Source organism: Barbus barbus (genome assembly GCF_936440315.1).
Source record: "Barbus barbus genome assembly, chromosome: 40".
NCBI lineage: Eukaryota > Metazoa > Chordata > Actinopteri > Cypriniformes > Cyprinidae > Barbus > Barbus barbus.
In genome coordinates, this window is record NC_136718.1 from 1,031,033 (window position 1) to 1,054,863 (window position 23,831).

The following is a 23,831-nucleotide window of genomic DNA, read 5'->3' on the forward strand; positions in this document are numbered from 1 at the left end:
TATGTAATCTAAACGATTGAAAAAAAATCACAAGTTGTAAGCATGCACAATTTACACTTTCTCTCTACCACTAAGGATCAAGTATTTTGATGACATACTTCGGAATCATCCCATCCCTTACATTATAAGCAGAAAGTAAAGCTTCCTCTGAAATCTGTCACTTTTCAAACTTCTACTATATTCTATAATGTGAATGGCACATAGTGCAACTATATATAAAAAAAGTTGTGACGTATTGGGGGATAGGGAGCAATTCATATGCGTTCCATTAGGGGGAATGAAGTCTGGTTTCGTGCCAGTGTCATGCAAACCTCCACAGGGTGCACAGTGTGGTCTGGTCCAGAGACATGACAGCACAGAGCAGATCATATTCTACACTGAATGCTGTATTTAAAACATTGCAAATGGATAGACATCTACGATATAAACGGCACTGATGAGCAGAAGAAATAATACCCATGCTATGTGATGAGCCACTTGATATGCTCTCCTGTTTCAGTGGAAATTATGTCAACACGCACTGAATAAGTCTGCACATTTCAAGGTACTTCAGTGAGACTTTAAGTAACCTTTTCAGATGTCTGGACGATGTTAAATATTGGAAGGAATAGAACTTCCTTCAGCTGAACAAGAAAACCAGAATTTATTAAGCTCCTCTACTGCCCATTTTGGTAAGAATTTAGGCCAATTCAACATTCACAAAAATGTCAAAAATCTTGTTTTTATAGGTTGTTCAATACATTTCAAAGGCGTCATAGGCCTTGTCCACAATAATTTTAAAGTTTTGGAAATGCATCCTTTTCTCTCCGTTTTGGCCTTCCGTTCACACTGAGATGGTGTTTTTGTCAAGGAAAATGCACTCCAAAGTGGATAAATTTGAAAACGCTGTTTTTGCGTTGTAGTGTGGACTGTGAAAACGGAGGCTTTTGAAAACGATGACGCATGTTTATTCATGTGACATATATTGTACCAATAGCATCTATGTTTATACTGTTATCATGCCTGCTATTCACTTTCACTGATCAGTTGCATTTTAGATCAGACATACAATCGTGAGTGAGTGCCACCTAGACATGTCAGTGAATAGTGAGATATTTTCGCCAATAAAATGATCCTGCCAGAAAAATTGCATGAAAATGTAAATCATGCCTGTTCCGTCTGTACCGTCTCAGTGATCTTTTTTATGGCTTTATGCATTGCATTCACAGTAAAGCAAATTTAATGTTTTCTGACGTTTCAGTGTGGATGAGAAACTTTTGGAAAATGCTTGAAAATGCTAGTGTAGACGGAGAGCGTTTTAAAACAAAAACACAGTTTTCAAATGTATCCAGATTAATGTAGACATAGTTTAGTTGTGTTAGTTTAACTGGCTGTATTTTATTTTATCCTTCCTTATCAACACTTTGTGTGGTACAGCATTAATAAAAATACACTTTAATAAATCAACTTGAGTTTGCAGTATATTTTGATTTCTGTACACACTTCTTGTGCTAAACTCACCTGAGTGTTGCGGTCTGTGAGCAAGACCTGCAAGTGGTTGAAGCCGTACGTGGGTCCGGGTGAGATTAACAGAATAGTGCAGGTGCTCAGGTGAAACTCAGGCAAGGTGTCAGCACTGCGCACAAAATCCTCTGTCTTCAGCTCCTCCACCCTCTTCAGATGGCCGCCAGCCAGCTCGATCAGGGAACCTGTGGCAAAATGAGGTAAGACTGCAGAAGGGGGTGCGTCAGGGCCACTGAGCACAGAGACGGGAGGGTGGTAGGACCTTGCTGAGGGATCCCATTCTGTCTCAACCCCATGGCTGTTGTGTTGGCTTTGCAGGAAGTTCTGGGACTTCCTCGGGGAGCAAGACACAGAAGGACTAAGTTGTGGGTACTTTTGAGAGTTATGGTGAACAGATTGGCAAAGGGACCCCACAGCATAGTAGATCTGAGCTCCAGCCTGAGAGGCACTACCACCGAAATGGTCCTGAGAAGTGACTGCCCTTCCTGTCCTTGCGTCTGGCGAGGGTTGTATTGGCATTTTGGGTGTTCCCAGGGGGTCCCTGTCCCAAGGTGAGGAATGTGCACTTGTGCTCTCTCGTGGCAGAAGGCCTCTTCCGATGGTCTGTCTTGTTGTGTTCTCCTGTCTTCTCCTGCCATTGGCATGTGGACCGTCTAACCTGGCCACAGTGTCGTTCCCACTGTCATCGCAAGAGGGCATCCTTCTGCTAGGCCCAGACCCGCTATCAGTGCCTTCAACACCATTGGGCCGTCTTCCTTGGTACCTGAGTCTGTTGTCTGGGAGAATGCCGTGGGGATAGACTGTAGGCTGTGGAAAGAGGTGAGGGGAGAAGAGAGACGAGCTATAGTCTCGTCGACTGGGGCCGTAGGACCACATTTCTCTGGATTCGCCTGCGTAGACACTTTTGAACATGGGCACAGAGATGAGCGGTTGCACACTAATTGGGGGGATGTCACTACTCAGCCAACGAGAGTAATGGGCAACGGTGTGCTCCAGTCCTCCGTCCCCACCCCGTCCACACAACGCCTCTCTCCAGGATGCCGAAGCTGACCCTCGCCTCTCTCCCACCTGGACCGGCAGGTAAGAGGGATGCACGGAGGGAGTATAGGACACCTGCCAAGGCAACGATAGAGGAAGGGGTGGCAGCGTGGGCGGAGGGGGTGGTAGAAGATCCACGCTCTCTCGGTGACCCTCCGTAGAGTGGTGCTGCCTTCGGCTTTGAAAAGGGGCGGGGGGTTTGAAGTCATCCTCTGGGGCCGGCTGATCTGACGAGCCCTGTCGGGAGTCTCGCTTTTTGGGGGGGAGACACTCCTTGCTGCGGTCTGGGCTTGGATTCATGGGACAGTCCCCCGGGCCTTTTGGGCCACTCTAGGTTACATGGGCTGGGAAGAACAAAGGGCTAGGAGAAAGACATGTTCTTCTGCTGATCAGCATCACGCACACCACGTGTCACACACGGCCACGTTCAGTACTCCTGCTCACCTGAGAGAGAAAAGGGCAAAAAAATATATACAGTATATATATATATATATATATGTATATAAAATAAATAAATAATTAAATAACTAAATGAAAATAGTACTGACCTCTTGCAGTAGCGCTAAACAGTATATTTGATTCACAGATAAAACTTATTTGTGAATGTCACTGCAGTACCTAAGCAGATTAACCATAGATTTAGTTTATAAAACATTTTAAAGAGTGTCCATACACTTTCAGGGGCCACTACATATGATTACCTTCTTCTCTGTTTGCTTTTTTTTATTATTTGCATGCCCTTATTTGTATAGTTATATTTTTATATTACATTTAATCTGCATTTATTTGTATATTTACATTCCACCCAATGTTTAGTGTTACCTGTATGTACCAAGGGTCTGTGGGTAACATAATTTGAATTCTCTGTATGTGCTGTAAATGTGGCAGAACTGACAATAAAGCAGACTTTGACTATGACTTAATGGTTATGTAGTTGCAGACTGGAACATCTGAAAGCTTTATACTGGGTCTGGGAGAAATACATTTTCCAGCTGCTCTAAATATAACTTCCACACGATTATCACCATATTGCTGTTGTGCTACCAACAAACACACAAAAATATATACTGATAAACAAACACTTAAGATTTTCTCACCCACACACATGCAAGTATGGCAAGAGACTACATGCCAGTTTTTAAATAGGTTGCTTCTAACTGTGATGGGAATCTCCGGACTTATTCCAGAACTTACTGTAGTAATTGGGAAAGTTACCTAATGATTAAAGATCACTAATGCAGAGGCATTTAAAACACACACACACACAGAAGGCTGAAAGGTTTAAAGCAGTGAAACTTGCTTGTTTCATTCACACCTTATCGTGGGGAACTTTCTCTAAGGTCAATCCAGCACTTTAAATTAGACACTTATATTTGACTGCAATACACTGCCAGCACATCTGGTCTCTTTCTCAACGCCTCTGTCTACCACACTGTCTGCATGGATTGAACCCAATACCCTGCTGTTGTCTCCATGGAAACTGAGTCCATACATCTACAATGACCAAAGAGAGCTGAGAGGGTTATATAGGGATTTTATCAGCAAATGTAGGCCGACAAACTGTTCACATGACAAACTGTACTCATCACCCAAGAGCAAGCTGCTAAAACAACTTTAAGCAAAGTTAGGCAAAAAGGAGACATTTCTGATTATTCTCACAAGCTCCTTCTATTTATGTGAACTAAAGTGCTAGTGTGAATTTGTGGAGAACATATTAAAAATATGTAGGGAACTGAGCATTAGCATTATAAGATTTCTCAAGTGCTTCCAAATGCTTCATTATTTCTGATAGTGTTTACACACTGTTTTTGCACATCACAAGTCCCATGCTGTAGTATGTAAAGTAATTAAACTGCACATAATGTTTATCTCTCAATGCTGTATAAATACATTTTCATAATGCAATACATGACCCAAGTAAGGAAATCCTGGAATAAACATAATCATATTACTCCATGAATTAATAAATCAATTAATTAATGGTAATTTTTCATTCCAAATAGAAAAATATAAAATATAAAAGCTAGACATTAAAAGTAACTTAAATTATGTAAACTGATATTTATATATTTTCTATTTTGAGTTGTTAGCCTCCCTAGGTGAAGCGTTCATAAATACAATTTAAAAATTGCGTACCTTCTGACAGCTGTAAACATGCCACAATTATCTCTGCACATCTTGTTTTAGAAAGTTGGCTACAAATATATTCTACACCCTATACCACAATTTCCCTATGCTTAATCCTAATCATTTTTACAGCCCTGCTTGTTGTGAAAAATTAAATAACTCTGACATGATGTTTCTGGATCATGTACTGCAAGTTGCTACATTTAGATATGATCTTTGGAAAGCTTTCTGTCATTAAAAAAAAATAGAAAATCGCAGTAGAAAAAACACTGAGAATCAATCTGACAAACACAACTAGTCTCTAAAAGGTGGATTCCAGGCTCATGTAATTATTTCAGAAGTTTCAAAGTCCGTTCATTCTCACCAGCTTCTTCTTTTAATGCTAACTCAAGTTCTAGTGCAAATACGTTGAGCCATACACACTAGTGGAAAGACATCTTCGATGACTCTTACAAAAAACAAAAACAAAAAACCCCACCAGAATACACTACATAATTGCAGAGTAAACTATGTTATACATTGAAAAGCACAGATTACAGAAAAATAACATTTGTTTTCTGACTTCCAGGCATGTCTCATGCACACACACAGTGAACAGTTTTAATGAATTTGATTGAGCTCAAAATGAAAAGCACTGCTGACCTGATGCGACTGACCTTGATGGGGTGTGCTGAGCAGATATCCATGTGACGCCACTTACTCCTGCAGTCCATCACACCTGCAGTTCTTCTACACACACACACACACACACAGACACACCAGTAAGGCAATGGTAAAGCAAAATCTACAGGCAAAATGTGGTGTCACACCATGTCGAAAGGCTGTGAGGCTGACTGTGAAAAAGTGTGAGAGTCTGTGCGTGTGTGTGCATGTACACAAGGCTGAGGAAATGAGTAATATCGTGCAGTGTGAGGTATGTCTGCTGTGCAACAACACACAGGCAGACCAGTTGCTGCTGTCGCCCACTCGCCTTACTCACTGTGAAAGGGATAAACACACACACATGCAGTAACAGAAGGGTAATTACACACACTCCCACTCATGCTATCGCTCTCAAACACACACTCTCAGCTCTGAGCATATGCATTTACATACGTGATAAGCATGTAGATAGATAGTGATATATACTCCGGTTTCAAACACGTCAGTACACTGTAAATAATTTACAGGATTTTAGATGATTTTCTGACCATAAAAAAAGAACAGGAAGAAAGAATTGTATTAGTAAGTGCCATTTTCTGACATAAAAATGTCCAACTTTATTGCTTTGCATTGTGGAATAATCATGAGCATAGCTGTTTCATATAAGTTACTATTATGGTGATTAGTGTCCACTCTGGCAGAGCATTTGGATGTATTTCCTTTTTTTTTTTTAACACAGTTTTGTGTTGTGTTACATAGTTTAATGATTATCTCTAACCAGGTGTGCAATGGTAAAGCATCTCTTCATTTCAAACTACGTTAATTAGAGTTTGTGTATTAACCGGTCAAAACAAGCCACGAGAGACATTTTGTTGTGTTTGGTTTCTTTTTCTGTGGCGTCATGCTGGGTAGCCTCATATAAAAAAAGAGGATGAGGAGGAAAAAATTGTGGAAGTTGAAAAATGTGATTGATATTGGGTTGGAAGCCCAATAGAATCACACAAATGTATTGGCGCTAAAGCGATGCTACCAAGGTGCTATGTGGTAGCTTTCATATAACTTTCTGCTTGGCAGCATCAAACCTACAATTTTCAGAAGTCAGGCATGAGCCAATGAAGCAACAGAGAGTGTATAAACTGCTATGCAGAATCTTGTTTCCACTCAGAGAAACTCAAGAGAAAATTTTCGCCCGAAATTTTTGCACGCTAAAAAATAAATACGACCTCACGTTGTGTCAATGTTTACACACTGTATGTCTGATCCAAAACTTTCATCCGTCATAAAAAAAAATTGAATCAGGTCAAATTATCTGCGTTTTGGATAGGAAAGAATGAGGAATACAAAAAAATTGAAAAATGCACGTGAAAATTTCAGACTTAGTGTGCAATGACCTTATCAGTAATCTTCTAGACGTTCCCTTTAGTATTAACTTGATGCAATGGGAACAATATAGCATCATGCCAAATGAAAAGTAGCTGCCAAAATACTTAGCCTGTGTGGCACCAACAAGCCAATAACAAAAAATACAAAACCATGTATATAAACATCTGAATTACTCCCTCATACAAATGGGAAGTCATACAAATGTGAAAATCTGACAAAAGTATTCATAGAGGAACAGCTTCTTGCCATAAAAATGTCTCCCATGTGATGGCTTAGTGTGATGATCAAATCACAAAGACTACTATTTAAACTGTACATTTCAGAGGTAATTGTGGCATTACACAAATTTGCATGCAAGCACCTCATCATGATCCAGTGTTTTCAGAGTGGCTTAGATCACAGTCAGTGCTGATCCACACAGTTTTTGGTCGCTTAAAGCATGCATGTGAAAAACCTGGTCCTGGGATACCCCCAGCGTTATATGTATTTTACTCAGGTGGATGAAATGTCTGTCCAATAGAAAAGGCAAGAATAAAAAATTTAAATAAATAAATAAGAATTAATATTAATTACGCCATTGACTATTGTGGTGGTCACTTTAAGCCTGCAAAGCCATACACTAGCATGCCCCGTATATAAATTGAGAAACCAGTTGATGTCTCTTAATAGAAAGACCATCTAGGCCTCTACAGTATTAAAACAAAGTAATGAGAGGAACATCAGCAAAACCCTGATTAACTCCTCTGACTCAGACACCATTATATTTGATCTTGCTTAAAGAAAAGATGGAAAAAATGCTTCAGATGTGATTTTTTTACAGTGACACACCAAACCAGGAGAAGGGGAGAGACTAAGTTTAATATGTAGTGGCATAAGTGCAGCCGACCTTCTGCTTCCTTTTCTTCTGTAATCCAGAATACCAACACAGCAGAAAGCTTTGTTTGAGCTGCACTCTTGAGTCATTTCACGTTTGGTGTGAAAGCACTACATTTGTGAAAAATATAACATTTTTTATATCAACAACAAACAAGCAAGCCCAGCCCAGATAAGAAAAAGTAACACAAAAGTAATGCATATTTCCATTTAAAAAATGTCTCTGCCATTGTAAGGCCTTTGTCTACAGTATCAGCACAACACTCAGGACAAAAGTTAATCTGTCTCCCACAGTCTTCTTAACTCCGGATCAGATGGTAAATTCAGCTTTGGTAAGCTCTGCCACCAGCTCCATCTCCCCACAATTAGAGCCCTGAATGGGCCTCAGATTTAGGCCCTTAGACGCTCAGGCCTACCCCGAGCCCATCTTTTCCCCCCGCTTCAGCTTATGCTACTATTCACCTATTAAAATAGTTCCATTTTGTATGTAATGACAAAGTGATTATATTTTGTTTCGTTATTTTATTAAGTTAATTTAGAAAAACATTTGGCGAGTTTTTGTTTGTTAAATATAAGTTTTTCTTTTTTTTAAGTAATGACCAATATCAACAAAACGTTGTGCTTTTATAAAATAAATAAAACAAACATGATGCACTTTCTGCCGTCTTGAACAGGAGCACTTCACAAAAATGAACCGAAACTCATACATGCCTAACAGACATGACAAATATATCTATAGAAAGCTTTAAATGACTACTTAACAAAATAAAACTAATTGGAAAACAAAAACTCCTTCATTATAATCATAATCCGAAGATGCACTTCTGTCTAAAGGCATGTATAATGAGGAGATGGCGAGTCAGGATCGGCAACTTCACCCTTGCGACACTGACACAGAAAACACTAGTTTATTAGTAATTCATTCAAATATCTCCTTACTATTGCCCACTGACACATTCATGGTAATTACTTTTGAAAGTGAACGTGAAGTGACATACTGCCAAGTATGGTGACCCATACTAGGAATTCGTGCTCTGCATTTAACCCATCCAACGTGCACACACACAGCAGTGAACACACACACACACACACACACACAGCAGTGAACACACACACACAGCAGTGAACACACACACACCGTGAACACACACTCGGAGCAGTGGGCAGCCATTTATGCTGCGGCGCCCGGGGAGCAGTTGGGGGTTCGGTGCCTTGCTCAAGGGCACCTCAGTCGTGGTATTGAGGGTGGAGAGAGCGCTGGACATTCACTCCCCCCACCTACAATCCCTGCTGGACCCGAGACTCAAACCCGCAACCTTTGGATTACGAGTCCGACTCTCTAACCATTAGGCCACGACTTCTCACCGGTGCTTTGCGGCCAGCTTTAGCCTATTGCGTGCATTTGAACGCAGAACTCTTCAGCTGTGTTGACGGCACGCTCGCTGCTGCTGGACACTAAACACTGTCAAACCGCTCTTGACAGTCATGGCACGGTCTCGTGTTGTTTCCACCAGCGCCGCATTTTTTTTTTCATCACTAATTGATGGATGTCTAAAACATAAAAATAAGGAGAAGCCTAAAAGAAGCCCAAGGTCTGGCCTGCGTCTGAACTATGATGTAAAAACTGGCCCGAAGCCCAGCCCTAGGGGCGTAAAAAAGTCGGCTGAAATGCAGGGATCTACCCATAATTCGCTGCTTGATCTTGCTCCCAATTCAGTCAATGGTGGGAACATCACATGGCACAGAGAACCTGCCATCCTTATCCTCGGGTACCTGCATCAAGACAAAACTCTTTCATTGCTGCTTCTGGAGGGTTCCATGGCTCTCCTGGTCCACTCCTTAGGTCCTGGAATGAAGATACAGATGCTTTCAAGGGTTTCTTCATCTGCAAATGGCTGCTACAGGCCACCAGCACCTTGCAGCATAAAGTTTACTTTGTATATAAACTTTCAGACACATTCACATTGGGAATTTCACCATGCTAGGACTTCTGGGGACTGTTTACTGGTATGGAACTCATGGACTCTATGCTTTTAACAGCCTAAGTTTTCTAAGGTTTGTTGTGTTGTTTTAGGTTCCATGTGGAAATTGTAAATGTACTTTGTTTATTCACTTTATAACTGTTGTTTGTGTCATCTTTTTAAATGCTCCCAACCTCACAGAGTTTATGTAATCTTTAGTGTAATCTGACCCCATTTTAATCAATTGTAACATTATCATCCGATAAGGCCAATCAATACAACTGAACCTAAACGCCAACTCTCTCTAACGCCTCCACTCCTCTGAGATCTCCAATGATGAGCCCGAACCAACCCTGCATCTGCCCATTATCGTGAGCTCAATCCAGTGGATCCTAGACAATCAAATTGCGGAAACAACCATAGCAGCACAAACCTCATGAATTCTGTTCAAGAAGCTACCAAGAAGAGGGTGGTGATGGTGCAGTGGATAAGACACATGCCTTTGGTGCGAGAGACCTGGGTTCGAATCCACTGTGAGACACCAATGTGTCCCTGAGACACTTAACCCCTAGTTGCTCCAGAGGCGTGCGACCTCTGACATATATAGCAATTGTAAGTCGCTTTGGATAAAAGCGTCAGCTAAATTAATAAATGTAAATAAATGTACCCCCTCAGCCCCAAATTTCAGCTGCTGGGGGCTCCCCTCGTTCTCCCTTTTTTCTCCTCTATAATAAATTATATGTTTTGCGTATTTTTTTATTTTCACACAAAGTCTGTTGCTCCATAAATGTTCATTACAAATATACATACATGTGCATACTCTAAGACAGGGGTTTTCAACCTGTGGGGCGAAACTTTGTCAAAACGTGTGAACTCTAAAATGTTTTTAGTCATTTTATAGTTTAGGGTGTTACTGTAGACACTGGTGTAACCACCCTAACCCTAACTGCTGCCTAAACAACATGTTTGCAGGTGCGATGTATTCAAATTTGAGATGAACCTGATCGAGAAAAAAAATAAAAAAATAAAGCCTGGTCAGCCACATAAATCCTGCTATTGAAATTTGTTAAATTGTTGTGAAAATTGTCAAGCTGTAGAGACAATTCTTGGACATTGTTGTCATAACCATAGTGTATGACTACTAATGATGATTATTTGTCATAGAATCCTCTTACATATTTTGAAATACTATTTTGGTGAGCTGACCTTTTAGTAGAAGAAAACGGCCCAGGCAGGTCTGCAATAATCTGTAAATATAGAAAAGAATAGCTTATTGTAATGCAGTCACAGCTAGTCATTGTAATCCTACAACACCACACTATTACAGCACTGTCATTTCCTCTCCCTGTTCACTGCATACAGTTGTCAAATAATTGTAATGAACTACATCTGCGAAAATGAATGAGTAATTGTACAACTACATACAACAACTAGCAGACAGGAAACTAAATTCACACAAAGTTTTTTTTTGTTTGTTTTTTTTACAGTGGTAACACGTGGGAGAAACTGAGATATGAAGTCACGGAGTGAGAAAGAGTATAAGAGTTTGAAGATAGAAAAAAAAACATGTCAAAAGAGCAGGGCAGAATAAGAAAGAGACAGGAGTAGGAGAGAAAATGTTAAAGAAGACTCATCCTACACAAACCCTCTATCTCTGAGAGCCTGTGGTGTCACAGAAACCTCTGAGTCAAACCAAAACTGTACACTACATCTCTCTTTCTCACCACACACACACACGCACACACACGCACGCACACACACACACGCACCACTCCTGTCCAGCAGATGCAGTGTCAGCGTTCTCTTTGAATGCAAGAACACTGGCACGCTCTTTAAATAGATACATGTTCGGATGGGACTAGATTGAATTGCAAATCATTGAAACAGAACTGCTGTGTTGCTTTTGATCACAATTATGGAATTTGAAAAGTTTTAGAGAGTTTCAAACAATATAGACAGGTGATCTTATACAGAGTAAATCATTTATGACCTATCAGGGGCAGTATATGTATTTTTTTTTAAAAAGAAAGAAAGAAATAGAAAATAATTTCTTTGTCATGTAGAAACCTAGGTTCATCTTTAATGTCATTCATTGGTTCATGTACTTCCTTCTGAAACTGGAACATACTGATTCTGCTGTGCAAGATGCTGTGCTTTTGGTCCAATCCAAAACGTGAAAAGCTTAAAAGTATAATGTTGTTAAGGAAGCATTTTTGATTTTCTGTGTGATATCATTATTTTAAAATTAACAGAATGTTTCATATACTCCCAAAATAAATTAGAATACATTTTTCATTGCAAATATGTTCACCACATAATATAGCTAAATCTAAAATTCAAGAAATAGCATATTATTAATAAGTAAAATCATGTCTTATTAACTGAAATGTTTAGAGGTGCAGCTACATTTCTGTGTGGTGTGTGAACCATTTTTTCCTGTGTGCAGCACTTCTTTGGGCTGATCATGTTTCTGAGCTCTGAAATCTTTATGATGCAGCAGAACTCTCCGGAAGACCAGCGGAGGTGAAGGTGAGGAGGAGACAGCGGGCCCTGTAATTTCTGACCCAAAGCAGGACAACTGTGCCTGCTCCACAACACTCATCACACACCACTTACTAACTTAAAAATATAACAATACAGAAATATTAATGATAATTCCTTTAAAGTTGTGATTTGTCTTTCCTGGTACACGTGGAAAATACAAATAATTAAAAATATAATAATAATAATAAAGTTGAACTATAGCCTACCATAAAAATGGTCTATGAGACGCAGAAGGCTGGAATTTAGTACAGAATGGTGCCTTTTTAGTGGTTATAGTGTTTTTCAGTTTTGGAGCTTGACAGACACCTCCTGTTGAAATAAAGCTTAAATTGTGTAACAAAGTGTAAAAGGTTCACAAAGGTTGATTCTGAATGAGGGATCAATACCAATGCTACGTTCGTGAGTTTCTGACATTTTCGGGCGCATGAGATTGACCTGTTTTGTTGTTTCCGGTATGCCAAAGCATGACCTCTTGACGCTCCGCCCTCTTCTGAAAGGGGGCTGGCAGCACCAGCTCATTTGCATTTAAAGGTCAAACCCAAAAATGGTGTGTTTTGGTTCATACCCTAAAAGTGAGCATTTTAACAAGCTATAAAAAAATATCTGTGAGGTATTTTGAGCTAAAACTTCACATACACACTCTAGGGACATCGGAGACTTATTTTGCATCTTGTAAAAAGGGGCATAATAGGTCATCTTTAAGTTACATTCACAATATGCAATCATTTAATCTTGTCTGATTACATTGTGTGATGAATTCGCCAAAGGTGAGCAGTTGGTAAACTGAGCCTGAGCATGGTAAATGGATTAAAATAATTTGCCTTGGTCAATGGAATAATACGTAAATGTACTATCATTCATTCTGTATATACATTTACATAGAAACAGGCCATCATTGTCCAGTAGCTCACTGGGAAAACCCCCAGTGCTTCAGATGGCAGTCTGCCCTTGAAAGAGTTACATGTGTGTTGAAGTGAGTATACGTACAGTAGTTAATCTACATGATGATAGTGAGAGAGGACAGTGCCCTGATGTTTCCAAACCTCTTTCATACACATTCGTGCTTTCTCTAACCCACATAATTTACAGATCTTATTTATTCATTTATATTCATCATTTAACTGTGACAGTAATACACATCACCAAACACAGTGGATATAAAAAGTCTAGACACCCCTGTTAAAAGATGTAAAAATGCTTTTTGATATGTAAGAAACTACATTTTAACATACCAAAACAAAATGTGATAGTCATTCATTCAACTTTATTTCCATACTCAATGCCCATTAGCTTCTAGAGGCACATAAGTCTGAAGTAATGAATTTAGGTAAAGGGGTGGGGAGCAAGTGGTGGTTTTGCAGGCAGACATTAATGCCTTGCCTTTAATGCGAGCAGCTATTGGTACCCAGTGCAAATTGATAAACAGAGGTGTAACATGCATTCTTTTTGGCTCATTAAAAATTAATCTTGCTGCTATTCTGGATTAATTGTAAAGGTTTGAGAGAACTGGTTGGAAGTCCTGCTAAGAGAGCATTGCAATAGTCCAGCCTGGACAGAACAAGAGCTTGAGCAAGGAGTTGTGAAGCATGTTCCGAAAGAAAGGGCCTGATCTTCTTGATATTAAATAAAGCAAATCTGCAGAACTGGGTAGTTTTAGCAAATGTGGTCTGAGAAAGATGGAACCACAAGCAGTTCTGTCTTGGTAAGGCTGAGTTGAAGGTGATGGTCCTTCATCCAGCAAGAAATGCCTGTTAGACAAGCTGAGATGTGAGTAGCTATTGTTGGATCATCAGGATGGAATGAGAGGTAGAGTTGAGTGTCATCAGCATAGCAGTGATATGAAAAGCCATGTTTCTGAATGACAGAACCTAGTGATGCCATGTAGACAGAGAAGAGAAGTGGTCCAAGAACTAAGCCCTGTGGCACCCCAGCAGTTAGATGTTGCGACTTGGACATCTCACCCTTCCAAGATAGCTTGAAGGACCTATCTGAAAGGTAAGACTCAAACCACTGGAGTGCGGTTCCTGAGATGCCCTTTGCCAATAGGGTTGACAAGAGGATCTGGTGGTTAACCATGTCAAAAGCAGCAGACAGATCCAGCAAGATAAGTATTGAAGATTTGGAATCCGCTCTTGCCAGTCTATAACAACTGAGAGCAAGGCAGTCTCGGTTGAATGTCTACTTCTGAAGCCAGACTGGTTGCTGTCCAGGAGGGTGTTCTGTGTGAGAAAGGCAGAGACTTGGTTGAACACAGCTCGTTCAAGTGTTTTGCAATGAAAGGAAGAAGAGAAACAAGTCTGTAGTTCTCTAAAAGACATGGGTTAAGGTTGGGTTTCTTAAGTAGTGGGGTTATAGAACTAAAGAAAAAGAAACAAAGTATGGGCAATTTTTAAAACCATAAACATATTTTATAGTTGCAGGTTTACCATTTTATAGATACATTTTAGATGCCTTAACCCTTCCCTCAAACCTAAACCATTTTATACAAAATATAAAAACAATATATAAAACCTCATGAACAGAAACACATGGGCCAACAATGACAATTTTACTAACAATATTAATGCCACGGTTTCAATATTCACCAATATGGATTTGTACATTTGTACGTCTTTAAGTCAAAAGTCAGAAAGAGCTTTATTGCCAAGTATGTTTGCACATACAAGGAATTTGTTTTAGTGTCACAAGCTTACAATACACAGAGACAACAACACACATACATTAAAATTGAAAAATAAAACAATTGTATGTACAGGTGTGCTATAGAATAGGAATAGAATATGATGTAGGAATGTACTAGGATGTAGAGTGATAACAAATAAATATAAGCTTATTGCACATATTTTTTATTGCTGAATGGGGGAACATCTAACTGTTAATGAGGTAGATTGCCTGGGGGAAGAAACTGTTTTGTGCCTGGCATTCGGTGCTCTGTAGCACCGGCCAGATGGCAAAAGTTCAAAAAACAGATGGCTTGGATGTGAGAAATCCGGAGTGATATTCTGAGCCCTTTACCTCACTCTGCATCAATGCAGTTCTTGCAGGTTCGGCAGGGGAGCACCAATAATCCTTACAGCAGTCCGAACCTCTGTAGTCTTCTGATGTCTGATGGGCAACATGAACTAGAGAAAGCATTTATTCACATTGATTTCCCCCCATTTTCAGTTGTTTTACTTCAATGGTAGGTTAGAATTTTGTGATTTTTTTTTTTTATGAAAGATCAAAAGGATAAATAATGCAGATTTATTTCCACAGCCGCATTTGCTCATATTTACCAAGGGTGCCAATATTAGTGGCACTGTGTGTGGTGAATGCCTGGAAACAGAAGACGAGGAAGGCACCAGGCCCAGACAATATTTCACCCACATGTCTGAAAGTCTATGCAGACCAGCTGACACCTATTATCTATCAGATTTTCAAAAAAATCACTGGAGCTATGTGAAGTCCCTTCCTACATCAGACACTCAAAAATGCATGACTACAAACCTGTTGCTGGAATTCTGAAGTCTCAAATGACCTAATGACCACAGATTAATGCCTGTGGTCATTAGGTCATTTGAGAGTCCCACCTAAAGGAGAACCACTGGAATCTTGCTGGACCACCTCATCATTGTATGATGCAGTCAACATGGGACTGCACTACATCCTACAACATCTGGACAAACCAGGGACCTATGCAAAAATCCTGTTTGTGGAAACAGTTAAGCATTTGACACCATCATTCCAAACCTCCTCCTGACCAAACTCTCTGTGCCCACCTTCAACTGCCAGTGGATCACGAAAATCCTGACAGGCAAGAGGCAGCTAGTGAGACTTGGAAAATTCACATCCAACCTGCACAATGAGCACAGTGAGCAATTCCCTTATGGATGTGTGCTCTCCCCACTAGTCTTCTTCCTGTACACAACTTACTGCACCTATACAGACCAGTCTGTCAAGCTCCTGGAGTACATAGACAACACCATGTTCATAACCTGGAGCTGGACATGCTACAAATAGTGTAAATGATAGTCAACTTCAGAAGGAACACCCCAGCATGGGCTGCCATCGAGTTTGTCCTGTGTTCATCTACTGTATATCTATATTATTCTGGATGCAGAGACCAAATAAGACATCAGAAGACTACAATTGACAGTCCAGACTGCTGAATGGATCACTGTGCTCCCCTGCTCACCCTCCAGGACCTGTATTCTTCCAAAGGTGGTAACAAAAATCAAGGCTTTCAGTGATAACTAATCTGATTGTCTCAGATTGGCTATTGCATTTAAGCAGAATTGTAAACAGAATAAGCGGAATGGTCATTGGTTATAATGCGCAACACTGTAAAGACTTGTAAAAAGTAATATGATGCAACATGAGCAGATCTACTTTTAATGCCACAATTGTCACATTTAATTTAATTTACACTTTATTCATGACAGCTGTAAAAGATTTAGTTCAATTGTGCAAGGACATCTTTTGAGAAATTTGGTGGCATTTTTGTCCCAAGCCCCCATTAACTTCCAACCCATGGCCAGGGGAAGTCTAGGCTAAGCCTTGCCCAGCCTTACACATGCTCTGTCTATGTATACACCCATGTGATTAGACCTGACGGTGTTTGTCAGCTTTTTGTTAAACAGCTGCCAAAATTATGTGAACTTCTGGTTCTGCATTTCCGGAATACGTTTTTTCCCCCTTACATATAAACATCCTTCCTTCAGTTCAAAAAGTGGAACACATTTCAAAATGGCAGCAGAGACTCCCCTGAGGGGTAGTGCTTAAGGAAGTTTGCAAATGTTTCTGAAAGCAAAGTGGAAGACAGCCCTGGTCTGCCAGATCTATCATGATCTCAGCCAGCTGTTATCTCCTGATCATCTGTGTTTTTCAGCTCCAGCCCTGGTTGTCATCTCTGCCCTTCAGCTCCATCGGCTCCACCTTGGTCTCCTGCTCTGCTGCTGCTCTGGTGTCTAGCTCCACCGGTTCCTTTGTGTGAGTTTCCTGCTTTGTCCTGCTGGTCTCTGGCACCACCCTGGTCCCTGTTCTGCCAGCTCCGCCTTGGTTTCAGGCTCTGCTTCAAATCTGGCTCCACTTGTGCCTCCCTGGTGTCCCCCTGCTCCACTGGCACCTCCCTGGTGGTCTCTAGTTCTGCCAGCTCTGCCTTGGTCTCTAGTTCAACCTTCATTCCTTGCTACGCCTTGGTGTCCAGGCCCACTTCCACCTCATGGGCTGGCCCTCCATCCCTCCCCCTTGGTTCACCACTGCTCCACCACCCTCCTTTTTGTTCACTTTCCTAAGTTCTTAAAGTTCTTTGTTACAGTACATATTCCCTATTTGTTTGGACTTTCATAGTTTTATAGTTCTTATTCCTTAGTTTCCTGTTTCATGTGTTGAGTTTTGTAGTCCTTTGCAGTTTTATTTATGATTGTCTCTGTGACTGTCTCCTTGTATATGTATATGTATATAGTATATGTAAGGACTTGTATTTTGTTTATTTCTTGTTTGTTCAAATCAGTTTTAATGTGATTAGTTGCCCAATTATAAAAGGGTGTACACACTTTCATCCAGGTAGATTTCTTTTCCTTAAAATATTTGTTTGGTATGTGAATGTTGATGGTTTTAATATTATATTAAAGTTGGAAAATATCTGACATGATTTATCTTGGATTCATTTTTCTTTTCAAAACTTTGTTGTTGTTGTTGTTGCGGTTATTGTTTCTTAATTCCACAAACCGTCTTTTTCTATAACTTGAAACTCTTGTCTCAGAACTTCTATTTATTTTTTATAGAAATAATACATTTCTTTAAATAAATTAATAATTAATACATTTAATTAATAAATAATAATAAAAAAAAATAATTGCACAACCACCCCAGGTGGTGATATACAATAAGAAAGTAAACTGGCATTAAACAAACAAAAATGGTGAAATCTGGATCGGAGTTTAGTTAAGAATGCCTTTATGTGTTCACTGTGAACATACTGTAAACATGAGTTGACAGAACATACTCCCAGCCACTTTTTTTGAAACCATTAAAGGGGTTATGAATTGAGAAATCAAATTTATTTTGATATAAGAGGTTATTGTACATTAAAAAACATTCTGTAAGTTTATTTGTTACATTATTTGTTAGCTTAAAACAGCTTATATTGAAGCCAAGCTTCTAAAATGACTCTTTTTGGAATTTGTCACATCATGATGCCATAATGCAATGGAAGCCCACCTCTGCAGAAGAAGACTAATGCCTACTTCAATATCAAAAAAAAAAAAAAAGTATTTGAATTGCCTTCCTTCTCATCCTAACATTAGGAAAGTGTGGATGAACGTAGATGCACTTTAAGAGTGGATTCATTTTACATTGTTTACGTGAATACTTTGTTTATTTGAAATTGCGTAATTTATCCATTTATCCAACTTCTCCATAAAGCTAGGTTTGTCACCAATAATTCTTTCCAGTACAGCCAGGAACCTTGGAGTTGGGATTGATGATCAGTTCAGCTTCATAGACCATATTGCTACAACGGCTCGATACTGCAGATTTGCCTTATACAACATTAGACCCCTATCAGAGCAGGCCACAGAACTCCTTGTCCAGGTTCTTGTTCTTTCAAGGCTGGACTATTGCAGTGCTCTCTTGGCAGGTCTTCCAGCCAGTTCTACCAAATCTCTGCAACTGATCCAGAATGCTGCAGCGAGAGTGGTCTTCAACGAGCTGAAAAAAGCCCACGTCACACCTCTCTTCATCAGTTTGCACTGGCTGCCAATAGCTACTCACATCAAATTCAAGGCATTGATGTTTGCTTACCAGACAAGCACTGACTCTGCACCAATATACCTAAACTCGCTTGTTCAGGCTAACGCACCCTCCAGAAGCTTGCGTTCTGCAAGTGAACGACGCCTCATGGTGCCATCACAAAATCACTCTCACGGACAGGGGAGGACTTATGGTGCTTTTCACTGCGTGGTACGACTCAGCTCGGCTCGGTTCAGAACGGCACAGCACAGCTCAGTTTGCGTTTCCACTGCAGTTTAGTACTGCTTTTAGAGTGGGCGGGATTATTCACGTGTCGTTATAGTTGTGCCGCTTCTACTGCCATGCCTCCTGAAAAACTTTTTAATTCTGCATCGCTCCATCAAGCTTTCGCTGGATCCGCACCTTGGCTATCAAAGAGAGGGATGTTTGTACTTCCTCAACAGACAACGAAACAGCCATTTTTGGTTGTTAAAAAAGGTGCGCCCATTCAAAAGAGTTGTGTTCAATCCTTCGCTGGCTGTGCTGATTTAAATCTAGCAGGTCTGTTGTGTCTCGTGCCACAAGTTCAATGACGCAGGCAGAGATGATTCTCTCCGACCAATCAGTGATCAGCAGAGTTTACACGTCACGTTTTGGTAACGGTACAGCTCGCTTGGAACCTCGGCCGAGGTGCCAGGTACCAGGTACTGTACTCAGTGGAAACCCCCCCAAAAGTGTTCTGTACTGAACTATACCGTACTATGCAGTGGAAAAGCGCCATCAGTGATTTTGGGGCCCCAACACAATAGCCCCTTTCCCACCACTTTAGTTCCAGAACTAAAAGTACAGTACTAAAGTACTGGGATGATTTTGCGCAAACTATTATCCAGTACCATTTAAAGGGATGCATTCGCACCGACAGTGGGTACTAGGAAGTGACGTAAGACGGTCGACAGCAATGTCATTTGTGTGCGGCGTTCAACAACGAAAATAAAGAACAACGACGTTAACAACAGGAGGATGGAGGACGCTGTAATCGCAGCTGTGTTTTTGTTGTGTCTCACGGGTTTCACAATAACGGACATGGAATGTTTACACAGTATGTGTTTACATGTTGTTTTAAATCATGGTGGGTGAGGGCGTTTTCGTACGCGTTTAGCCAATCAGCGTACACTTACGTCACGATAGTTCCTATGGAACTGTTTTAGACCCTACTCTGAAGTAGGAGCTAATTTAGTAATATATAGAGTTCCTGGAACTAAAACCGTACCTAGTTCCCGCGGTGCGAACACGCCAAACAGTGGGTACTTCCATAATTAGTTTGGGTACTATGAAAAGGTTCATGCGGTGCGAAAGGGCCTAGTAACTATAAGCTCTTTTACGCCTAACACTTATTTTGCTTGCTCTCTCTCTCTCTCTCTCTCTTTCATAGTTTATAGTCTTTTTTACCCCTTCACAACTTAAGTAATTAGCCATATTGGGCTTTCTTTTTTTTGAATCACAAAAGAAGACATATATATATTAAAAAATGATTGCACTTGTCCATTTAATGAATTGTAACCTTCTTCATTCATTTTACAAAAAAGATTTCTCCCTCTATAACCACTAAACACCGTCATGTCATTAACTTCAGTTTATCGTGATCTCACTGTGTTCCGTTTATTAAATTAAGCTGTCTGCACTGCACAATGAATCTATTATTTACATTGTAGCTTCATGTTGTTATAATGAGAGGATTCATGAGCTTGCAGAACTCAGCACCTGACAAAAACGCTGCGTTTTTAGCGGTGAGTGAACATTTGACGCTCTCCATAACACAAATACACACTGGAGTGTTTGCCAAATATGTGTCACCAATATCAGGCGGGGCTCCCTGATTCCTCGGGGCCCTAAGCGGCCACTTAACTCGCTTATTGGTTAAGTCCCCCCCTGCTCACGGATCTTTTCCTGGACTGTTCTCAGCTGGTAGAATAACCTACTGTCACGCCTGTTTTGGGTTTTGGTTTATGTTCATGTCTTTTATTTTGTAATTTAGTCCTGTTTACTGGTTATTCATGTGGTTCCCTTCATGTGATCGTGCCATGTGGTCCTTTTGTTCATGTGTCATGCTTTCAATAGGTGTGTTCGACTTGAAGCGGCGCTATGCAGAATGATCAGTGTATGACATCAAAGTACCGCGAGAGCGATTCGAAAGCTTAAGGATCTGTCTGCTCTCTTATCGCTCTTGCGGTACTTTGATGTCATTCTGCGCAGAGCTGCTTCAAGTCGAATGCACCTATTGGTTAATTATCTGGTCTTGTGGTTTTTGTTCTGCTTTGTGATTGGTTACTTCAGTTATGTGCCTTGTTTCCCATTAGGTTTGTTCAACTTCATGCAACGCCAGAAAGATCGGCTGCCGCCTGAAAAAAGCAATGCATTCTGGCTAGATCATTTGTCCAACTTTGATCGGCATTGCAGCCACCTTACGATCACATGTGCCATCAAAGTACTACGAGCCGTTGAGTCAGGCACTGCAGTTGCTCAAAATCGGCTGCGAAATCCTTGATGATGACACACTTTATTCTCATTGGTTAGATTCTGTGATGATAAGCACGTTGTATGTTGCGTGCTTATTCTAACAATGAAATTCCAATAATGCTCAGAAATGTACTGTTTTATAACAGTAAAAGCATTTTTAGTGTAGTCACACTGTTATCTAAAACCATGTTTATAAAAAAAAAACACTGATAAAAGCATGTATATCCCCAATTTATTAGTATTTAGTAGCCTATTCCCCGGTTTCACAGACTAGGTTTAAGCCTAGTCCTAGACTAAAGTGTAAGTCTGAGCTGTTTGAACTGAAATAAACTTGCACTGACTGGTCTTAAAATATATCGGTGCCTTTGTTTTGTCTCAAGATGCACACCAGTAATGTTTTTTTCTATGCATGTTTATAAAAATTACTTAAATGTCCTAATTGAACAATGATCTAATCCTGGCTTAGTCTAAGCCCTGTCTGTGAAACCAGGCATATATGTTTATGTTGAACTATAGTCTTGATGGCGCTGTATTAAGCAGTATATAAAAAGTGTTTCTGTTGCTCATAAAATGTTTCTGTGTATTTGACTAATATTGCATTTAATTCACTTCATCTGTGATTGAGTATGCAAACACTGTGAGAGCACTACCGGGAGCAGAAAGTGTGCGACTTGACGTCTCTGCTTTTAATTCCGCCCCGACTGCAAGCGGCTACTCTTGCCAGCTGGTGGCAGGCTAGTATAGTTTATCTCGAACAAGCCTATTGGTTAGTTTGTGTCATGTGACCAGTGTTGGGTAATTTACTCAAAAAAGTAATCCACTACAAATGACTAATTCTTTAAAATTGTAATTTAAGTACATTACTGATTATTGCATTTAAAAAGCAATCAGATTACTAATTACTTTACTTTCAAGTTTACTTTTCTTTTCAAGTTATCAAACAAAAAAAAAAATACACTACAAAGTGAAACTCGTAGTTCTTTCATTAATTTAATATTGACTGAAAAAATTATATTAGTATTATTTGTATAAACTCCCAATATCAACAACTTTTTATATATTTTTTTGGTTTTGTAATATAAAGAAAACAAATAGGGTGCGCTTTCTGCATTCTCAGTCTCCGTGAATATCTTCCTGAAACGAGTCACTAAAATGAATGAAAATGACATAAGAAATACAGTATATCTAAAGAAAGCTTGAAGTGTCTATTATTAAATGAAGTAAGTCACATCGAAAACAAATATTCTCTGATAAAATAATCCATATAAAACCAACGCGAGGTATAGTCTTTCCCATCTGAGCTCAACTATACGATAATCATCTATGCGAAACCAAAGTTGAGACATACGAACATGTAAATGTCCACATCACCTCCGTAAACAAAGAAAGATCCAAGTTCATCTCGGCTAATTTTCGTTTTTGGAAGATGCGCTGTGAGGAATAAATCTAGAGTTGTGATGCCGACGTAGCTTAATCCAGTGGATGATCATTCTGATGAGTCATTTATTTTTTACTTTTTAACACTAATAGTTACTGTGACATAAACTTGTACACATTCACTTGATGAACTATTCCAAACTATAATACCAGACTAAAATATGTTGAGTGCAACATTTTGAAATATGATAGGCAACCTTTCATTGCATCTAAATGTTGTAGGACTCGTCTGCATTTTAGCTCGCATTCTTCTGTGATTTATTAAAGGGCATACTGACGTGCAAAACATGATTTTTACTTCAGATTTATTTTTTTTACCACTGCATTTGAAACTTAAGTAGTGTAATTTTATTGACATTAGTAACTGTAATCCAGGCCCGGATTGGCTAATCGGGAGCACCGGGAGGATTCCCGGTGGGCCAGTCTGTTATTTTGGCTGCGAGGGCCGGCGGTGTTGTCATGCCACTGGGTTGATATGGATGCTGTCCCTAGAGTGCCTGCACTCATAGCAGCCCCACTCTTTTTATCTATTATTTTCATTCAGCCCTTATTATTATTTTCACCAGACCATATAAATAACAAATTCTAAATTGATATTTAATAATTCTTTTTGCTCAAATCATTGTTTTGTGAAGTAGCTGTTTGCGGAAGGCTTTAAGACCAAGCGGAATCCTCTGCCGGCTGCTCCCAAGTATAGGTCTCTGCAGCAAAGTAATGGGAGTTACCAGATCGGGGCGTTTTTAGACCATGTGTCCTGATTGGCTGACGTCATAGTGATGGTAGGTTTAGGGGTGGGGTTAGGTAAGGGGGATCATTTTAGGTGCGTTTGACTTGAAGCACGGCTACAGACGGTGGTCAACGAGAGTAGCCGCTTGCAGTCAGGGGCGGAGTTGAAAACGGAGTCGTCAAGTCGGACACTTCGGGGCTCTCGTAGTTTGCTGCATCTACCTCAGTCATGGCAGATCACGTGGCGTTTGCTTGCTTTATTGCAGACGAACTGGAAGCTATAGAAATGCCGTTATTGTTGTATGAAATTGAGCACAATGAGCAACGAAAGTGAGTAAAGGTTCAATGTAATAAGTATTGTTTTTATAT

At 40.0% G+C, this 23,831-nt stretch overlaps 1 protein-coding gene across 8 annotated transcripts in view; it reads right to left on the reverse strand.

The window, feature by feature from the left end:
* LOC306859108 (uncharacterized protein) overlaps nt 1-23,831 on the reverse strand; it is a 37,758-nt gene that overhangs the window by 2,214 nt on the left and 11,713 nt on the right. For 2 of the 8 annotated variants that reach the window (XM_079399946.1, XM_079399947.1), the window contains 4 exons: nt 10,734-10,774; nt 5,325-5,397; nt 3,090-3,159; nt 1,501-2,985 (listed from right to left, as the gene is read on the reverse strand). In XM_079399946.1, the coding sequence (XP_079256072.1) occupies nt 1,501-2,841 (1,341 nt within the window). In that variant the 5' untranslated portion in view covers nt 2,842-2,985; nt 3,090-3,159; nt 5,325-5,397; nt 10,734-10,774. Of the gene's footprint in view, nt 1-1,500; nt 2,986-3,089; nt 3,160-5,310; nt 5,398-10,733; nt 10,775-23,831 lie in introns of all 8 variants that reach the window. The other 6 variants (XM_079399948.1, XM_079399950.1, XM_079399949.1 and 3 more) reach the window with 6 other exon arrangements.